Here is an 18,230-nt window from a genome sequence, read left to right on the forward strand (position 1 = left end):
TTGTTATGCGTTTATTGGAACTATTTTTTATTCTGAATTTGTTACAGACGTTTGTAGAAAAATAAATCAATCTGTTAAAAGAGAAAATAAAGAACACTGAGGAGAGTTTCGGATAAACACACGTCTTTGTGTCTGTGCTCAGACTGAAGCGAAATGCTTCCAGTTTTGTACAGTTTGGCAACATCACAGTTCTGAAAGTGAGGATCAGTGGTCAGTACCATCCGGAATCAGAGGTGCACCGGTCAGCGTTCAACAGTCCCATGCAAAGAAGTGTACCGTAAGATGAGAAAACAACCTGAAGAATGCGGGCGGCGTTGTTTACATCCCTCGAAATCTCTACTGCGCACAAGTGCAAACATGGCAGACTCCAATGCCAAATGGCTTCCACTTTATGATACTACATACCAACCACGAGGTCTGAAATTCGCCTCCTTTTACCTTTGGACACGCCCCGATAATCGATTCAACGATACACCACAAGTACACAAGTGGTCACGGATATTTAGTCTTAGGTTGGAGGAAACTGAAGGTAAAAAGTCACTCAAGTGCAACAGCGACACCTACTGTCAAGTCAAGGTGCCGACACGCGCGGTGGAGGAACGCTCACACTATAGCACGTTCCTGTAGGTGTTGGAACCTACCACTGTCCAGTAAAAACAAGGGAACAGGGAATCGGAAATGACCAAACTGGACACAACCGATCCTGTATGAGAGTAAACCTGATTCTTTCTAGTAGTAGCTTGAGCAGCAGGTCGTGCAATGCCTCTACATTTAGCACAGGAGTGTGCCATGTTTGCGTTAGTGAGCACTAAGGATGAGGGAGAATCTATACCATGACTAACAAGAGGGAGCCAGGACACCGGTGTTCCAGCAATGTACATATGTACCACATGTACCACACAACACACCTTCTGCACTCACAATCTAAACGTTACCAGGAAGGTGCAGGCGTACAATCGTACAGCATTAACCAGCATCTCCACTCGTACCTGGTGGGGAGTCAGGAACATAAAGAGACCACAAGGGGGCGGTGTGACGGAGGAGCATCACACTGTAAAAGCTTCAGTAAAACGCTCGTCAAAAACGAACCGACAGTGAATCTGTGGGTCTCACACATTGGTGGCATGTAGAGTAGAGTAAGCACGTGTCGTGCTCATCCCAGTGCATTGCTGCTCACAGTGTTCATGCCCAAACGACAAGGTCCTGCTGGTATGAAGCTCAGCTCCTAACTGCACTACTACTGTCAATCCAGGGTGGTGAAGGGCCAACACGTGCTTCCTCCTAGACATGTGAGGCCAGTGATCAGGAGAGCACTGATCACTGAGGGTACACCTACTCGGTTACATGTGAACGCAGGGCAGTAATTAAGTTCCCCATACAAAAGTACCAACGATTTATACATTTATACAGGGCAAGCCGTAGCCTAGTGGTTAGGGTACTGGACTAGTAATCAGAAGGTCGCTGGTTCAAGCCTCACCACTGCCAGGTTGCTGCTGTTGGGCCCTTGAGCAAGGCCCTTAACACTCAATTGCTCAGATTGTATACTGTAAAGGCGTCTGCTAAATGCTTAAAATGTAAATAAAAATGTAAATACATTAATGCATGCTATATAGCCAAAAGTATTGGGACACCCCTTCTAATTTTTTTTATATGTATGTTTCAGCCACATCAGTTGCTAACAGTTGTAATAAATTAATCATATGAAGAAAATGATGTGCTTCCAACTTGCAGCAACAGTTTAGGGAAGGTCCTTTCCTGTTCATGCATGACTGCACAGCTTTGGAATGAACCGGAACATCAACTGAGGCTTTCTTGACCAAAATCAGCACCCAGCCATACAAACATGGTCATCAAATTCCCACAGACACACCTCAAAGTCTCGTGAGAAGCTTCTCAGAAGAGCGGATGTTGTTCTAGCTGACCTAATACAGCTTGTTTATGAAATAGGATAGTGTCCGAATACTTTTGGCCATATGGTGATACATTATTACCGATATTATCCGGTCACGTGGCGTCAACAATGAAAAATGACCCACATTTACACATGAATGAAATTAAGAACAATACTGATAAAAATAAAAGAATAAAAGTATTTCTGAGTCCTGAATCCCGACCGCGACGCGTGCGGTCAGAACCGACGGTCGGCAGCCGGTCAGTTCACGAGTCCTGAAAGCGGACAGACAGAAGGAGCGCAACATTCGCCTCATTTTATGTGCCACGAGTGACGGGCGGAGAAAATAATTCACAGGAAAAGTGCAAATGAAAGTCCATCATGTCCATCATGATAAAAAAAAGTCTGGATGTGATGCGGTCACTCCGAATTCTATCAGCAGCGATTGGAATGGGGCGCGTTTCAAATCGCATCCTGTTGTGTTACATATAGAGTCTAACCAGTGCGCTACGGATGGTACGGTTACACACTACGTAGCACACAGGGCGTGGATCTAAACCCTAAAGGATTGAAGCGAAAAGTAAATCAGGATCAGATCAGAGGTATTAAGGGTCAACATACAAGCTTTAAAACAGAATCAGTAGAACAGAATCAAACAGTAAGCCTATTTCTCAAACAGATTATGATCGGGGGGGGGGGGGGTGGTGGTACTAGCAGCGAGATTTCATAGGGAAGGGGGAAAAAGGTATGCAAGTACACTATATATGCAAAAGTATGTGGACACATTAGGGAAGGCCCTGTGCACAAAGGTTTGCTGTAGTTGAACTCCATTGGTCCGCACAAAGACCCGGCCTACTAAACTAAACACCGATCTTCGGGATGAAATGGGATGTCGACTGTGAGCCAGGCTTTTATATTCGACGTCCGACCTCAAAATGATCGAAGGTGAACAAATGAAAGCAGACGCACCGTCAAATCATGAGTGGAGACTGTTACAGCCGCAAAAGGCACGATGTCGATTATAATCCGGTGTCCACATACTTTTGGATATATAGTGCAATAAACGAGCGCATCCTCGTCAGCTTTGCTTAGCTTAACGTTAACCCCCCCCTTCCCCAGCAAATTAAAAGCGGATTAGCATGAGGTCTGAACGTAGCGTCGCGCGTTTGATACCCGGCTTCGTTCTGGCTCAGATGCAGGTACGACGATTTTTAAAATCCACTCTGATTACGATTTCTGATTCCCGATACCCGGGGTGTTCAGGTGGAGATGTTGGGTAGGTGCCCGTTGGACCCGTTTGGCGCCCCTCCGCTGGCCGCGCTGGGGGATTCGGCCCCGTTGCTCGGCCCGTTCTCTTTCTCCAGCTTGACCGAGTCCTGTCGGAGCACCTGCCTCTCCTGGGGCGTGGCGCCCCCCGGGGTCACGGAGCGCGACGCCGTCCAGCCGCGGCAGCTCTTCCTCAGGTTGTACAGCGTCATCAGCAGCAGCACGCTGAAACACAGCGCTAACAGCACGGACACGGCCACCAGCTCCCTCAGGTAGCTCGGACGGGTCTCCGGGAGCTGCTTCTCGGCCTCGCGGTCCACCAGCGACAGACTCAGGTCCTTCATCATCTCATACGTGGTTCCTTCCACGGTGCTGATCCCCACGAGTCTGGGTTCCCGTGGTTCGGGCGTGGCTGTGCTGGCGCCCGTCTGAGTGGTGGCTGGCGGTGTCGTATGAGGAATGCGTATAGTGGTGGTGGTGCTGATGGTGGACGGTTCCTGGACCACGTCGACCTTCCGAGTCACCTCGTACACCGCCAGCGTCTGGGTGGAGCCGTTCTCTTCCGCCAGGCACGCGTAGGTCCCGAGCGTATCGGGCGTGGCCAGGAACCCCAGGCTGCTGTCCGGCTGCTGGATGTACACGCTGGGCGAGAGCCGGCCGCCGGGTCGCTCCCAGTGCAGCCGCGCCAGGCGGGACGAGGACGGGCATCGAAGGTTCACCACCTCGTTCAGGGTCACTGGCAGAACGATACCTGTGGGACACAGAGCTGGAGAGGTCAGGGTTTGGGGTCAAAAGGTCAGAGGGCCGTTTCTGGTGACACTATTATGGCCAAAAGTATGTGGACACTCCTATTAATTAATGACACACTACAAAAATCTTTCAGATCTGGACAGACAAGCATCTGCTCTGATAGTCACATAGTCTAAAGACTCCTCCTGGGCAAGCTGTAGCCTAGTGGTTAAAGTACTGGGCTAGTGTAATCAAAAGGTCGCTGGTTCAAGCCCCGCCACTGCCAGGTTGCTGCTGTTGGGCCCTTGAGCAAGGCCCTTAACCCTCAACTGCTCAGACTGTACTTTTGGTCATAAAGTGTCTACCATAAATATTCTAAGGTTCACTTACATTCCCTCTCTACTGTATATAATAAATATACATTTAAGTAATATGTAAAGTGTCCATATGATTAAATCTAGTGTTACGGGTTTCTACAACAGAACACAATGTAGTTTTGGACCACTGGGTGGCGCTGTGGTCCACGTCACAGCATTTTCACTATTAATCCACAGTGTGATTTCAGTGCTCTGTATTACCCGGTGTATTAACTGGTTATTCACCTGTCCGACTCACCTGTGGGGTTTTTGATGCTGGATCGAGCTCGGGGATTAACAGGGGGGCTGTTACACTCTTTCGGAACCTTTCCTTCGGCTACGTCCTGAACGCTGCAGAGAAACGTGAGAGGAGATGAATTATTATTCTGAACTGAACTGGACACGAGAAGCTCGGAAAACTGCACCGTATTTCAGCTTCAGCAAAAGTTTTGACACCCCTGAGAGAATAACTGGACACTAGGGATGTAACGATGCACCGACATTCACTTTAAACAGCGGAGGGCGCTGGCGCTATTCACCTCGCCTGGTTGACGGGACTGGCGCTATACGCCTGGATGCCAGATTCGGGGGTTTTCAGCCTTTCAGCCAAATTGGGCTCAATTCAAAATTGTTTCGCATAGATTGTACCTACCTCAGAAATAAAAGGACATTCATTATTTAGATAAATAAAATATAATCACAAATATGTACAGCATTTTATTTTTTTTCTGAGAAATAATAAAAGGAAACTTTGCAAATAATAAATCGTGCATTTAACAAAATAGTTTGTCTCCAGTAGAGGGCGTGCTCACTTAGAAAAACAACAAAGCATGGAGAAAAATCCTCATGAATAGAAAAGTATGTGGACACCTTTCCTCATCATCAAGATTAAGTGATTCAGGAACCACTGCAACTCGGTGGCAACAGTTTGGGGAAGGCCTTTTTCTGTTCCAGCGTGTGCAAAGCCACAAAGCCTATAAAGACGAGGTTCGTCTAGTTTGCTGTGGCAACCTACAGAGCCCTTCCCGACCCCCTGAACACCTCTGGGACGAATCGGGACGTCTATGGCGAGCCAGGACTCTTCCAGCACGACCTCGGAAATGCTCTTTTGAGCAGAGCAAGAAAGCAGCAACTCTACATCACTGCTCAGGTGTCCACATACTTTCGGCCTGTTTTTAGATCTGCATTACGGGGTCAGTAGAATTCGGCGGGTCAGTCGGTACTCACGCGTTCCGTTCGATGGAGGAGATCTGGGCGCACACCAGTCGCGTGGGGTCCCAGCCGCAGAACGGGTCTCTGGCTAACACGCACTCGGCGCAGCTCCAGTAATACGAGCAGTTGGCGACGGGGACGGAGACCACGCCCTCCGACGAGCCCACCAACACCGCCCCCTACGGAGCAGAATTAAACCTGCATTAGTTAAGAACCACCGGTCGAGGAGAACCACAGTGGGTTCCTTCAGAGAGCTTCAGGTGTGTGGAGGAACTCGGACAGCAGGTGTCGCTGTCATGCGGTGCCCATCCACACTGGTGGCACAACTGAGACTCCTATAAATGTCTTTAAATATCCCATAGTCATTTGTCGAAGCAGTATGACAAAGCTACAATTATCAGAAGGTTGTGGGTTTAAGACCCTGGAGCTAAGCCCTTCACTCTTCCAGCTTTAAGAACTTTCTCACAAGTAACAATCAAGATCTTTAAATAATTAATAAGACGAGCGTAACAAAGCCTCGACCCCTGAAGCTCCTAATCCAAACCCTCACGCAGGTCCCATCATACCTTAGAAACGCTGAGCACCAGGTTCTGGACCAGCTGTGGCTGCTTGAACACCTGGATCTCCTCCACGATGTGAGCACCGCTCCTCAACACCACCGCCTTGTGCAGGAAGCCGCTCTCTGTTAGGAACAAGCGACAGAGAAGAACTGAGCACCGGAGCTCAGACGGTTCAAGCAGACGTGGATCAGCGACGGTCGGTTACCTGTGAGCAGGTACAGGACGGTGTACTCTCGCCCTCCAGCTCCCTGCACCCTTTGAGCCACGATGTTGCTATAGCGCTCGTTAGGGGACACCAGCGCGGGCGCCTGACCGGCCGGCAGGACGCTCTTGTCGGCCAGGAAGTTCTCCTTGACGAAGCGCAGCGCGTTGTCGGAGGCGTTATGGAGGCCGCACTGCACGCACGAGAGGAAACAAACAAACACAGGGCGCTTAGATCGAGTTTACATCACACTACAGGGCGGAAGTGTTCTCTTAGTGTTAATGACCGACCTCCTATAGGGGGAACTCTTCTCTGAAATTAAAGAAAACATGAAATGAAACTGATGTGAACGAATTACCCCTAAAAGAACCGAATTCTACACCATACAGCCAAAAGTATGTGGACATCTCATATTTAATGCACATGCTTACGGACTTTCAAATCTCATAATGTGACTGTGGGAATTTTCCTGGGATTCAACCAGTAAACGTTGGGCACAAGGCAGCACCCCAAACAGGGTGCCAATCCAGACACTGACTTTAACCCCCCCAACCAATCATGACTGTGTAGACACCCAGCCGGGTGGTAGCACAGCTGAGATTAAAATCTTTGGTTTCAATTGACCACAACCCATCAAAATAAAACAGAAACTAAAATACATAATATCTGGTCCCACTGTGGTTCACAGCTTAAACTCCACAGCTTAACTGTTGTTCCTGCTCCTTTCAGGTCATCCGCCTGTTTAAGCAATTCAGGCTCAAGCGTCCAACAGTGGCAACTTGATGGTGGAGCTTGAACCAGCAACCTAATCCAGTACCTTAACCACTGAGCTACCACTGCTGTTTGAGGACCCCACCCACTTTATTAATAAAAATAGTGGTAATCTGGTCCCACTGTGGTTTACAGGATGTAACGTAAAGCCTCCACAAGGGAGCGCTCGTGTACAAGTTCACTTGTGTATATGTGCCTGCAAATATTCAATTAATTTAATTATTATTTTTCTCTGCAGCCCATTATTTTGGGCTCGAGACCCACCCAAGGGTCACGACCCAGGGTTCGTGAGACTGTTAATGCTGTTTTTTTGGGGGAGGGGCGGGTTGGGGGGCAGTGGACTCACCTCTCCAGGGTTGGTGATCTTCTCCCGGACCGACGAGCTCCATTTCAGAGTGCTCTTGTTCAGCACCTTGTAGTTCCCGGAGAACACGGCCTTCACGTCTCCGAGACTGAACACACACACGGCCGAGCTGCCCGAGTTCACCGACCTGCACACCAACAAAAAACACACACACACCATAAGTATGTGGACACCACGTTTATTTACCGAGTTCAAATGTTTTAACCACATCCACCATTACTAACAGTTCTGTTCCTGTTTCAGCAGGGCTTTCCTTCCTGTTCAAGATCAAAGTGAGGACCACAAAGACTCGATCTGATGAGGTTTGGTTCCTCAACCCTACTGAATCATCTCATCTTTGACGTGAAGTGGAACGTCAATGGTGAGCCATGCCTTCTCGTCCAACCTCACAAACCCCATACTGATTTTTTTTTTTAATGAATGGAGACCCTAAAGTTCTAAAAATTGAAAAACCTCTCCCAAAAAAAAGGGAACTACAGCTTCTCTGTGCCCATATACATAGGGCTAGTTTGATCTCATGCTGAGAGGAACTCGATCCTGAAAGCTGCTGGGACACAAGTGACACTGTCCACAGTCGAGCAAGATTTGCATCAGCATGGACTGTAAGGAAGCATGGCAGTCGCCAGGTTTATGACCATGTGAAGCTTGCTTGACTCTGGACAGTGTGTCCTGTGTTTCAGCAGCTTTTAATTCACTCTATCAGCATGATGTGACAGTTTGGATTTTCTTTTCTGTCCCCGAGAGCAGACCACGGTTCAAACTAGCCCTATTTATATGGGCACAGAGAAGCCACCAGCTGTAGCCTGCTGTCTGTATAGTTTTGAGTTCCGATGCGTCCCGGTGAGCTCCTGTAAAGCGTTTCTTGCATTTCGGAGGGTCGGTGTGTGTTTTTATTTACCACTGTGAGCTGAAGATGCCGTAGAAGAGGGTTTCGTCCGGACTGGCACCCGCCGCCGGTGGCAGGGTGGTGACGTCCTGCAGGACGTTGTAGGGCAGCTCTCCTCCGGCCTGGCACAGAAGCTGGGCTTTGGTGAAGGTGGTCCATCGTTTCTGTAGAGTCCTCTCTCCACCCACGTCACTCTGGAACAAACAGACAAAGATCTGATTTAATATCAAACACAATAACAATACAATACAATTAAAGTACGTTTTGAACCTTGCTGTAAAGACTAACAGTGCTGGAGACCCAACAGTCTTTGAAACAGCCAAAAAGAACAACTTGACAACTGTTGTTCCTGCTGCTTTCAGGTCGTTCGGCAGCTTTTTTTAAAATTGGCTGCTGGTTTCTCTCTTTTTTTTTCCTCAATATAATGAGGACGATCACATGATGTGCGACAAAACAGCCTCTACGCTGGCTGTGCCATTGTTTCCTACGGAGTGTAGCGACACCACTTAGCTTGATGCCACACTTCACGCGTTTGCTGCATTGGCTCGCGATTTGAACGCTTGTGAGGATTTGATGGATGGATCCACTGCACACATTTGCCGCGTCTGGCCTTGCTGTTGCTTTCGAAGTTCAATCTGATTGAACTTTGACCCAGTTTGCCGCTGACCTTTTCAAAGCTCCTCCAATGAGACGAACTGTTCGATATGACTTGGTAAAAGCGACTTAGGCCGTACGAGCAAGGAGGAAAAGAGAGCGAGTCTAAAACGCTTAACGTGGCTTAATGTACTCATATTACTGCTTGTAAGTGTCTGGACTGCTGAAATGACCAGTCTGTGGTTCAAAAGGAAATGAATAATTATTTTTTCCCCTCATAATCAGTTTAAATGAAAAGAAAAAAGCTCAAGTTAAACTTTTTTTTTGCTCCTTTTGCACCACAGGTTGGTCATTTTAGCAGTCCAGAGCATTTATGACAAGTTTGGTGTTCCTAGGTTGTTGTTTTAGTACATTAAGCCACGTTAAGTGTTTTCGACTCTCCCGGACCTGATTTGTTCTGTTATTCTGTTTTTCAGAACCTCGAGCTGTAAAACAGGTTTAAAAGTGAAACAGTGAGGAAAATCCAGATAAACACAGATGATCTACAGTGGGCACATTTTGATGACGTTTTGAACATCCCCTATAAAAAAGCTGTGGTGGTCCGGTCCGGGGGTGGATTTGTGTTTCCGGTTGAATTAATGGAGATGGTTCATTGTGACATGTTTACATTCAACACCACAGAAGAAAGAAAGAAATATCAGCGACTGACCGTGCAAACCTGAGCCACGCGAGACACGGTGAACCTGTCGATGAAGTCGTACTCTCGACCGAACTCGCTGAAGAAGAAGTAAACCTTCTCCTCACTGGGAATAAACGTGGAGCTGATAAATGTGGGTTCTGGAGGAGAAAGAAGAAAGAAAACCGATCGTGAGGCCGAGCTAACGTCATGACGGACTCGGATTCGATATTACATTCGATGTGAGGTTTTAACCTTCCAGCAGGCCCACGTTATCATCCAGCTTCAGATCCACACGGTTCCCCTCGCTCAGGTGTCGAGAGATGACGGGTCGAGTGCTCCTGTAGTCGGCCACGGTGGCCGTGTACAGCTCTCCACCTGAACACAGACAGACGGGGATAAATCAGGGCCACGTACAAGACGTGTTTAAAATAATAACAAAAAACGACAATAAATTGATAACGTTGGACTGGTCAAGGTTAAATCTCAGCTGTTCTATCAACCTGGCTGTTCATCTGTTTAATACCCACGATTGGCTGTGTCTGAGGGAGGGGTGCATGTAACAGTAACAGTGCATGACACTCCGTATGCTATACAGCTCTCTGCGAAACTCAGAAGCAGCTAGTGACTGTGCGTTAAGGTGCCAGCGTCGACCACCCTCCCCCCCCAAGACACAGCCGATCGTAGACGTACCATGTGGAATCCGATTAGAGCCCACGTTCTAAACGTAGGTATGATGAGTCTTACCCACGGTGATGGCGGTGTTCTTCTGAAAGGGATCGTAGGGGCAGCGTCCTCGACCCTCCTCGGGTTTACCACCAGGACCCGTCACCAGCGAGAACTCCTCAGAATTCTTACAGAAGAGAAAGAAACGTCGACCATTAATCACGTGATCTCACAGAATCCAGCTCTGACATGAGGAGATGAGTCTGTGGGTGTCGGCGTGAGTTCTGTATGAGTGGTGGAGGAACGCTTCAGTCTAGTGTGAATCAAACTGGCTGGTGGAAACAAGAGTCAGATAGGGTAAGGTTCTTGTTTAGGGTGCCAGAGGTCCCGGGTTCAAATCTATCTATTGATTTACATGTGCCAGAGGGAGCGTGTGCTAGTCTGGACAACTCTTTGGTCAGCATGGCAGAAGTGGACGACGCAGTGAGCCAAGACTAACAGAATGGTGAACAGTCGCGGAGGGACACGACTCTATTCATCTCCATGGTTCTATAGTTTGTCCCATTAAGAGCAAAATCAGGCGTCCACATATTTTTGACCATACAGAGTTACTAGCCGTTTCGGTACCGATGAACCATGGAACGTTTGGAGCAGAACCAGAACCGTCCACGTTTATATAAGGAACCTTTTGGGACTGGGATTGATGGTGGGTGCAGATGGAACTCTTACCATGTAGGAACACTTGGGGCTGAAGCCGAACGTTCCACACGTGAACATGTGGGTGGAGTTCAGCGCCTGCAGCACTCGCACGTAGTTCTGACAGTCCGTCTGCAAACCACAGAGAAGAACAGAACAGACATCCGTTAGCCACAGGTAAGACCTGAAGAATGAACCTGTGGGTCAGTATTGGTAAGTGGTACCACCAGCAGAACGATGGTCAAGACGGAACGCTCGTGGCGTGTGGGACCACTCACCCTGTCCTTGCCCTTCATAACGCAGCCATCGATGTCTCCCTCAGTGGGCGACCAGTCGAGCTGAAACGAGAGACGCAGATCAGCCGGGATCCAGTGTCGTACGATACATCACAATCGGCGATACCGATCCTGACCCACTCACCTTCTTTCCGAGCTGCAGGCCTCCCCCGGCGCTCACCCCCAGAGCCAGAACGGCGTCTCGCGCCCCGACGAAAAGCGTCCCCTCGTCGCGGCTCAGCAGGAGGGTGGTGGTGTTCTCCACGTCAGGGAGGGTGAAGAGGGTGAAGGACCGACCGGGACTATCTGCAAACACGGGAAGAGCATCGTGCACCGGGTCAGTTCAGAACCTCGGAACAGAGATGTTCACAAGTCACAAAATACGAGTCCGAGTCAATATAATCTACACAAAACATATATTTTAAATGTAGCGCAGAAATAAAGAAATAATCTGTAAGTTCAGATAAAAACAACAACAGATTAGCGAGTGTATTTAGCCGTTTTACTTCGTGTCTTTACTTTCCTCCTCATTGTGTAAATGAATGTAATTTCTGTAACGAGAAGGTTCCAGTTAAAAGCTTCAACTGATACGTTTTGTTTTCATTACAGAACAAAAGCGCTCGATAAATCACGGCACAGCGGCCAAAATCCCAAACACGGCAAAAACAATCATAACCGCTGCTTACCTTAGCTTCTGTTCTTCCAGATGCTATTACATTTATAAGCGTGCGTCCCATTAGGAATAGAATCCGTTATTTTGTAAACGTGCTTATAATTAAAAACCTCCAAACTTTTCCCGGTGGTGAAGTAAAACAGGAAGTCGTTAGAAAGCCGATCGAGCGTTTCATCACCACGTCATCTGTGTGACGCAAACTGAATAAATGCAAATAACAGCAATTCTTACTAACAATTACAATCAGAAGCTCTGATTGGTTCAGAAAGCGCTCTTACAATCATTAGCGCGTTCCATTCACCCCGGTTGTTCCTGTGAAGTGCACTACGTAGGGTATTCCACCATTTTAAGTAAGATTCAGATTTAAAGGTAAGGAAAATGTTCAAATGAAGTGAACTTCAGACTGTGTAGGGAGTAGGGAGCGACGCTTCATCACTACGCCGGAAGCTGGCTGGAACATTTACCCACTGCGTGCGTTGCGGGTATATCTATATATATAATTATCACACGTAACTAATGTTAACACATGCTGACGCTAGGGACTATTGTTGTTAACGAGTCTTTTTTTTGCGAGTCATGAATCGAGTCCGAGTCGAGTCTGAAGTCGCTGTGTGTGCAGACTCGAGTGGGTCGAGTCCCCATCTCTGCCTCAGACTCAGACGCAACACCCCCTGGAATCAATCTGACAGTGAGAAGCTTAATGATCATTCTGACCAGAGATTCCAGTGAGAAGAATCTTCAGGAAGTCAAACGTGGTTCTTCCAGAATCCAGAATCTCTCCCAAGAACCGGATTCGGATTTTACCGGCACCTTTACTCTGACGTCTGCGGGACGTTTTTGGTGCGTCTGATTCGACTGTATTATTTCTAAGGACCAAACACAGACCCACTGTCTCACCCACACGATGGACGGAACGAAGCAGAACTCCCGACTTTTGCTCGCTCAGCTGAATCCATTCACTGTTTTTCATCTTTGTTTCGGATGGTTTGAAATGTGGCACGTCGAAAGAGGAAGCCGCCCGACCCGCCGCCCGAGCTGCACGAGGAACCGAGCTGCACGACACGTGCTTCATCTGCACTCGCGCTCGTGCTGGTGTGACATCCAGTGTTGTTGAAACGGTGCTGCTGCGTGACCGGGGTGTCGCGGTACGCATCGGTCGCGGTGTGACGAGCTCGTCGAAAACACAGCAAAACCCCAAACACTATGTGGTCAGAAGTATTCGGACGCCTGACCACGAGCTAGTCGGGCGTCCAGTTTTAGAGTGACTTCTGTGTGATCTTCTCAGCTAGAACAACAACCACATCCTGAGAAGCTTATTATACTTTGAAGTGTGTCTGTGCGTGGGAATTTGTGCCTATTCAGTCAAAACATGAGCTTTACTTCATGCTGGAACAGGGAAGGGCCTTCCCTAAACTTGCTGCAAAGTTGGAAGCATATTTCCTTTCTATAACTGATTTATCACACCTGTTGTGGCTGAAACGCATTAATGCAACACATCGAGTGCATAAAAGCTGCAGCGTCCTAAATCACACACTACTGCACTAAACAGTGCAGCTAACTGGTGCACCTTGAATGGTTTGGTTTCGCACCACACGACTCAAAGGATGCCGTTTGGGACACAGCCAGGAAATCACCCACACTCCGCCAGTGAGGAGCAGAACCGGATCAAACGGTAAGTCTATTTCTAAAACTGTTTTTATGAGATCTTTTGTGTGATCTGGATGAAACTCCTCTGATGATGGGGCTGGTTTTGGAGCAGACTCGTGGGCCAGGTTCAGTGCCAGTGAAGGTCTCATCTCCTCACAAATCATGTTAGGTGAACAGCGGAACGGTGGCTAGCCGGCCTTGTGAGACTGTAGGTGGTTTAACAAGATAAAATTGCAAATCAAGCGTGCAAATAATCTCGAGATTTCTCTTATATTGCTTCTAATGAAAGAACCAAGATATGACGGGACACCTACAGGACCACGCTTTTGTTTGTTGGTTTTTTTGCATTTGCAGTTGCTATGTTTGCTAACTAATAATAACTAACAGAAACCGATTAGACTTCCTGTGAACACGTCCTGCTGCTGTGTGACGGAGGTGTTTGTTGACGGAGTTTCGGTCGGTAAAAAGAAAATGGATGTGTGAGACAGGGATGCAAATTCTGCTAATTACTTTTTCTGATAACTAACGACCATAAATATCAGGTACTAAGTGAATCTGTGCTCCGTCTGTGGCAGAATTTCATTTCGACAAGGTTTAAGAGGAGTGAGGGCTGTTAAAGCTGCAAGGAGGACTTAAAGAGGGGCTGCACACGAGCTCATGCTCAAGCGTCCATATACTTTTGGCTATGGAGCATTGACTCAATTCAAGGTTCTACGAGTGAAGCTGAGAGATCATGCGTGCTGCAGGACAAACGATCCTGCATGGTTGCTGCACACACACACACACACACACACACACACACACACACACACACACACACGTTTGAGCGGCGTCAGCACCTACATGGTCTGATCTTTCTCCTTCTTCACCCACATGAGCTGATCTAGGTCTCTTCCACTTCCTCCTCCCTGTACAGCATTCCTGACCCTCAAACCATCGGAGCACACACACACACACACACACACACACACTCTCTCTCAAACGGTCAAAAATATGTAGACGCCTCAATTAATGATTCAATTCTGGTGTTTCAGCTGCACCCAAACAAACAGAGGCAGAATTGGAACGTCGACTGTGAGCCAGGCACATTCATTTAAGGACCCCAGACCCAAAACCATTCATGTAACATCTCAGCAGCTCCGTGATGAACAGTCTCACCTGATATTTCGACGTTCGGTCGGTGAATCAAAGTAAAATAAAGAATTGAGAATTTCTCCTTCACTTCTCATTTATCAGAAACATTTTACTGAACTGGGAACTTTTACTTCTCCTCTTCTGACCCTTATTTTTAGAACAGGGGGGCATTTCAGGTACTGGAGGGTAATATAATGTATAATATGTGCTGTAACAGGAACCACTCAGAACCACTTACACTGGTGTCAGGAGACCAGACACCAAATCCACTGAAATCCAGTTAAACCAGTCTGCACATGGTAACACAGTACTGAGTTTGATTACAGCACAATTTTATCCTATAGTCCTATTATCCTATTATTACTACTACTATTACTATTATATTATTATTATTAAATTACAGTAATTACTATTACTATTATTCATATGAATACTGTTATTATTACTATTAATAACGTTACTATTAACAATGCTCTTATTATTGTAAAATATAAATATTTTATTGTTAAATATTATAGTTATTATTTGTTATTATAATTTTATTGTTTAATATTAACATTGTTATTTTTGTTTGTGTTTAATATTAACATTGTTATTATTTTAATGTTTAATATTAACTATTATTATTTAATTGTTTAATATTAACATTGTTATTTTTATTTTATTGTTTAATAAACATTGTTATTTTATTATATTGTTTAATATTAACTGTTATTATTTTTACTTTATTGTTTAATATTAACTATTATTATAATGATTTGTTAGTGTTATTATATTGTTATTACTATACTATTATTCTTAATATCATTTCTACTATAAATATCATTAACATTACTTTTACTAACATTATTTTATCAATATTAACTATTATTTTTACTATTATAATGATTTTATTTATTGTTATTATTGTTATAATATCATGGTTACTGTTATTATTATTATTCATTTTATTATTATTGTAATTATATTATTTTATTATTAAAATACGTTAATATAACTTAATGACTTATTATTAATATTATTATTGTTATAATTACCATTACTATTATTATTTGTTTTATTATTATTAATTTTGCTCTTATTTTCAGGAATATTACTGTTATTACTATTACTGTTTTTGTTAATAATAATAACAATAATAATGTTGCTATTATGATTATTATTATTAATTTTATTAGATATAAACTCTCAGCTCTCTGTGCTGTTGCTGTAACAGCAATTTTACTTTCAGGATAAATAAAATAATCAACAAGGCAATAAATGCGTTAGGTGGGTTTGATGGAATCTTTCACAGTGATGATTTGTTGTTGAGCTGGAACTTTGATAAATGTCGTATTTTGAACATAAAAAAGCAACAGACCACTGACAGTCAGTAATTGTATACCTGTGAGGTTGATCAGTATAGCTTATAAAGAATCCATGAACATAATGATCAGGTACCAGACTGGTGTTCCTAATAGACTGCTCAGTGTGTATAAACGTAGTACTGATGGAGAACACTCACCAAGAGGAAAAGTGACGCGCGGGACGACGTGACCGCCGACGCCGCCGTCGATCAGGACCGCCAGGACCGCCGAGAGGAGAAGTGCCAGCGTAGATGCCATCCTATCAGGAGTCGGTTGAGGACCAGGCCGAGCTAGACGTGAGATTTCTTCGTCTGTTCGTCGTCCGCTCGTCTTCGTCGCGCCGCTGTCCGTTCTGAGCCGAGTCTCGCGTTCACGCGTCGCTTCCTCTGCTGGCAGGAAGTGGCCGTCATCTCAACTGATGTGAGAAGAAAGGAGAGAGGGTTCGATTACCCAAACGCGGCAGGCGCCAGTCATCGTTTCCTCCTGTCTGAGGATCACTTCTGCTTTTCTTCTCATGGTTTATAATAAACAGAGACTGAGGAAGATCTGCAGGATGCACTTACTGCTGCCACTAATCATTCGCTACCATAACAGGACGGCTCCGCTACGACCAGAGCTGTAAATAATAAATGTTTTTTGATGGTTGTAGAACAAGAACTAGAACTATAAACACTAAACCCCACACAAACTTCTCACGGGTCTATAAAACCCAACTCTGTGGCGAGTTTAGGGAAGGCCCTATCCTGTTCCGGTATGACTGTGGCCCCTGTGAGCTCCAAAACACGACTTAACAAGTTTGTTCTGGATCTAGCAGGCACAAATTTCCACACACACACTCCAAAATCTTGTGACGAACCTTCTCAGAAACGTGGAGGCCCCGACAGCCGCTCTGGAATCTCCACATTAATGCATGAACGAGGTTCTCCACAATGCTCAAGCACATGGACGAGCGTCCACATACTTCTGGCCATTTAGTGTAAGGAAAACACAAAGTGTCTCCGTTTGCTGGGAGGAATTTTATCCCAGAACCAACCAAAAAAAAACAACAACAACCAAGGAACACGGGTGTCACCGTCGACAGTCAAGCAAGCTTCATGTACCAAAATCAGCAACCTTAAAGCTGGGCTGCAGTTTGGTGAATCGCATGGACGAAGGAAACGAAGCTTCAGGAGGAGATCTGTGATCAGGATCATCAGGAGGAGAGAAGGTGAAGCATTCAAACCCAACAACACCAGCAGTAAGAGATTCCCAAATCGAGCAAAACGAAGCAAGACAAATCAAAACTGCTTCTAGAGGGAATAAATCAGGCACCCTAAAGTCCCGAGCTCTTACCTACAGAGAAGATTCGGACAGTACCGGACTGTCAGGTAGTTGTCAGGAACCCAGCGGATTAAATCAGGACAAAGACTATGGTTGTGCTGCCACCAGTCGGCTGGGTGTCATCTAGTGGGCATAACTGGCAGTGCCTGCAGCAGACACTAATTGGCCACCGATGACTGGACTACATGGATGTGCAGAATGCATGGGTGAAAAAGGATCCACTAAAGGCCTCAGCATACTTCACATGGAGACGACGTTCGGCTGGCTCCGGCGCCAATGTGACGTCATTGCAGAGAAGAGAAAGCGAGCGACCACGGACGTCGCACAGAGGCTTCGCTCGCACGTGGAAGCCGGGTGAAGTTCGCAGACGACGACACTCGGCGACAGCGCCTGTGATTGGGGTGCCACGAAAACGAACACGGGCGATTTTGAGCAGCGTCTCCGTGACCATTGTTTTTCGGCAGTCATGGAACTTAACATCATAAATGTCACAGCATCACCTGCAGGTCTGGTGCAGACGCAACAGACGAAACGAAACCGCTGTAAGTATACCAGCTTGTAAGCTCATGAAGGCATGTTCGGCTTCGTGCAACGCTCGCGAACTTACTCTCGCAGGAAGTATGCGGAGTTCTTAAGGGCTGTGTGCGGGTCGGAGGAGGCGTGAGCAGCGATATACTCACCTCGACTCAATCAGGGATCCACCGGCAGCGGAAGACAGACTGACTACACTAAAATTGGGAGAAAATGCACTATGGACTATGGTTATTAACACCAGCCTAAGGACACCACCGTATAGTAGTAGTGGTGACTACATATTTTTGACTCATATTTACAGGACAAACCGCTGTGTGCTTTTAAAAGATCTCAAATTTATGAAACAAGCGGAAGAACAAAAGTTGCGGCATCACGGAATTCCAAAAGCGCCCGAAATTCCGATTCCACCTGACAGACGGCGAGTGGCGACAG

At 46.3% G+C, this 18,230-nt stretch overlaps 1 protein-coding gene across 1 annotated transcript in view; it reads right to left on the minus strand.

The window, feature by feature from the left end:
• sema4ab (sema domain, immunoglobulin domain (Ig), transmembrane domain (TM) and short cytoplasmic domain, (semaphorin) 4Ab) overlaps window positions 1-18,230 on the minus strand; it is a 26,397-nt gene continuing 8,167 nt past the window's right edge. The window contains exons 2-15 of the mRNA XM_063009454.1: window positions 16,103-16,359; window positions 11,290-11,450; window positions 11,148-11,207; window positions 10,903-11,001; window positions 10,255-10,360; window positions 9,763-9,885; window positions 9,541-9,668; window positions 8,250-8,431; window positions 7,334-7,478; window positions 6,220-6,409; window positions 6,021-6,136; window positions 5,470-5,633; window positions 4,502-4,593; window positions 1-3,908 (exon numbers count right to left, since the gene is read on the minus strand). Coding sequence (XP_062865524.1) covers window positions 3,151-3,908; window positions 4,502-4,593; window positions 5,470-5,633; window positions 6,021-6,136; window positions 6,220-6,409; window positions 7,334-7,478; window positions 8,250-8,431; window positions 9,541-9,668; window positions 9,763-9,885; window positions 10,255-10,360; window positions 10,903-11,001; window positions 11,148-11,207; window positions 11,290-11,450; window positions 16,103-16,202 — 2,424 coding nt within the window. The 5' untranslated portion in view covers window positions 16,203-16,359 and the 3' untranslated portion in view covers window positions 1-3,150. The remainder of the gene's footprint in view (window positions 3,909-4,501; window positions 4,594-5,469; window positions 5,634-6,020; window positions 6,137-6,219; window positions 6,410-7,333; window positions 7,479-8,249; window positions 8,432-9,540; window positions 9,669-9,762; window positions 9,886-10,254; window positions 10,361-10,902; window positions 11,002-11,147; window positions 11,208-11,289; window positions 11,451-16,102; window positions 16,360-18,230) is intronic.

This window comes from Trichomycterus rosablanca, chromosome 2 (genome assembly GCF_030014385.1).
Source record: "Trichomycterus rosablanca isolate fTriRos1 chromosome 2, fTriRos1.hap1, whole genome shotgun sequence".
Taxonomy (NCBI): Eukaryota; Metazoa; Chordata; class Actinopteri; order Siluriformes; family Trichomycteridae; genus Trichomycterus; species Trichomycterus rosablanca.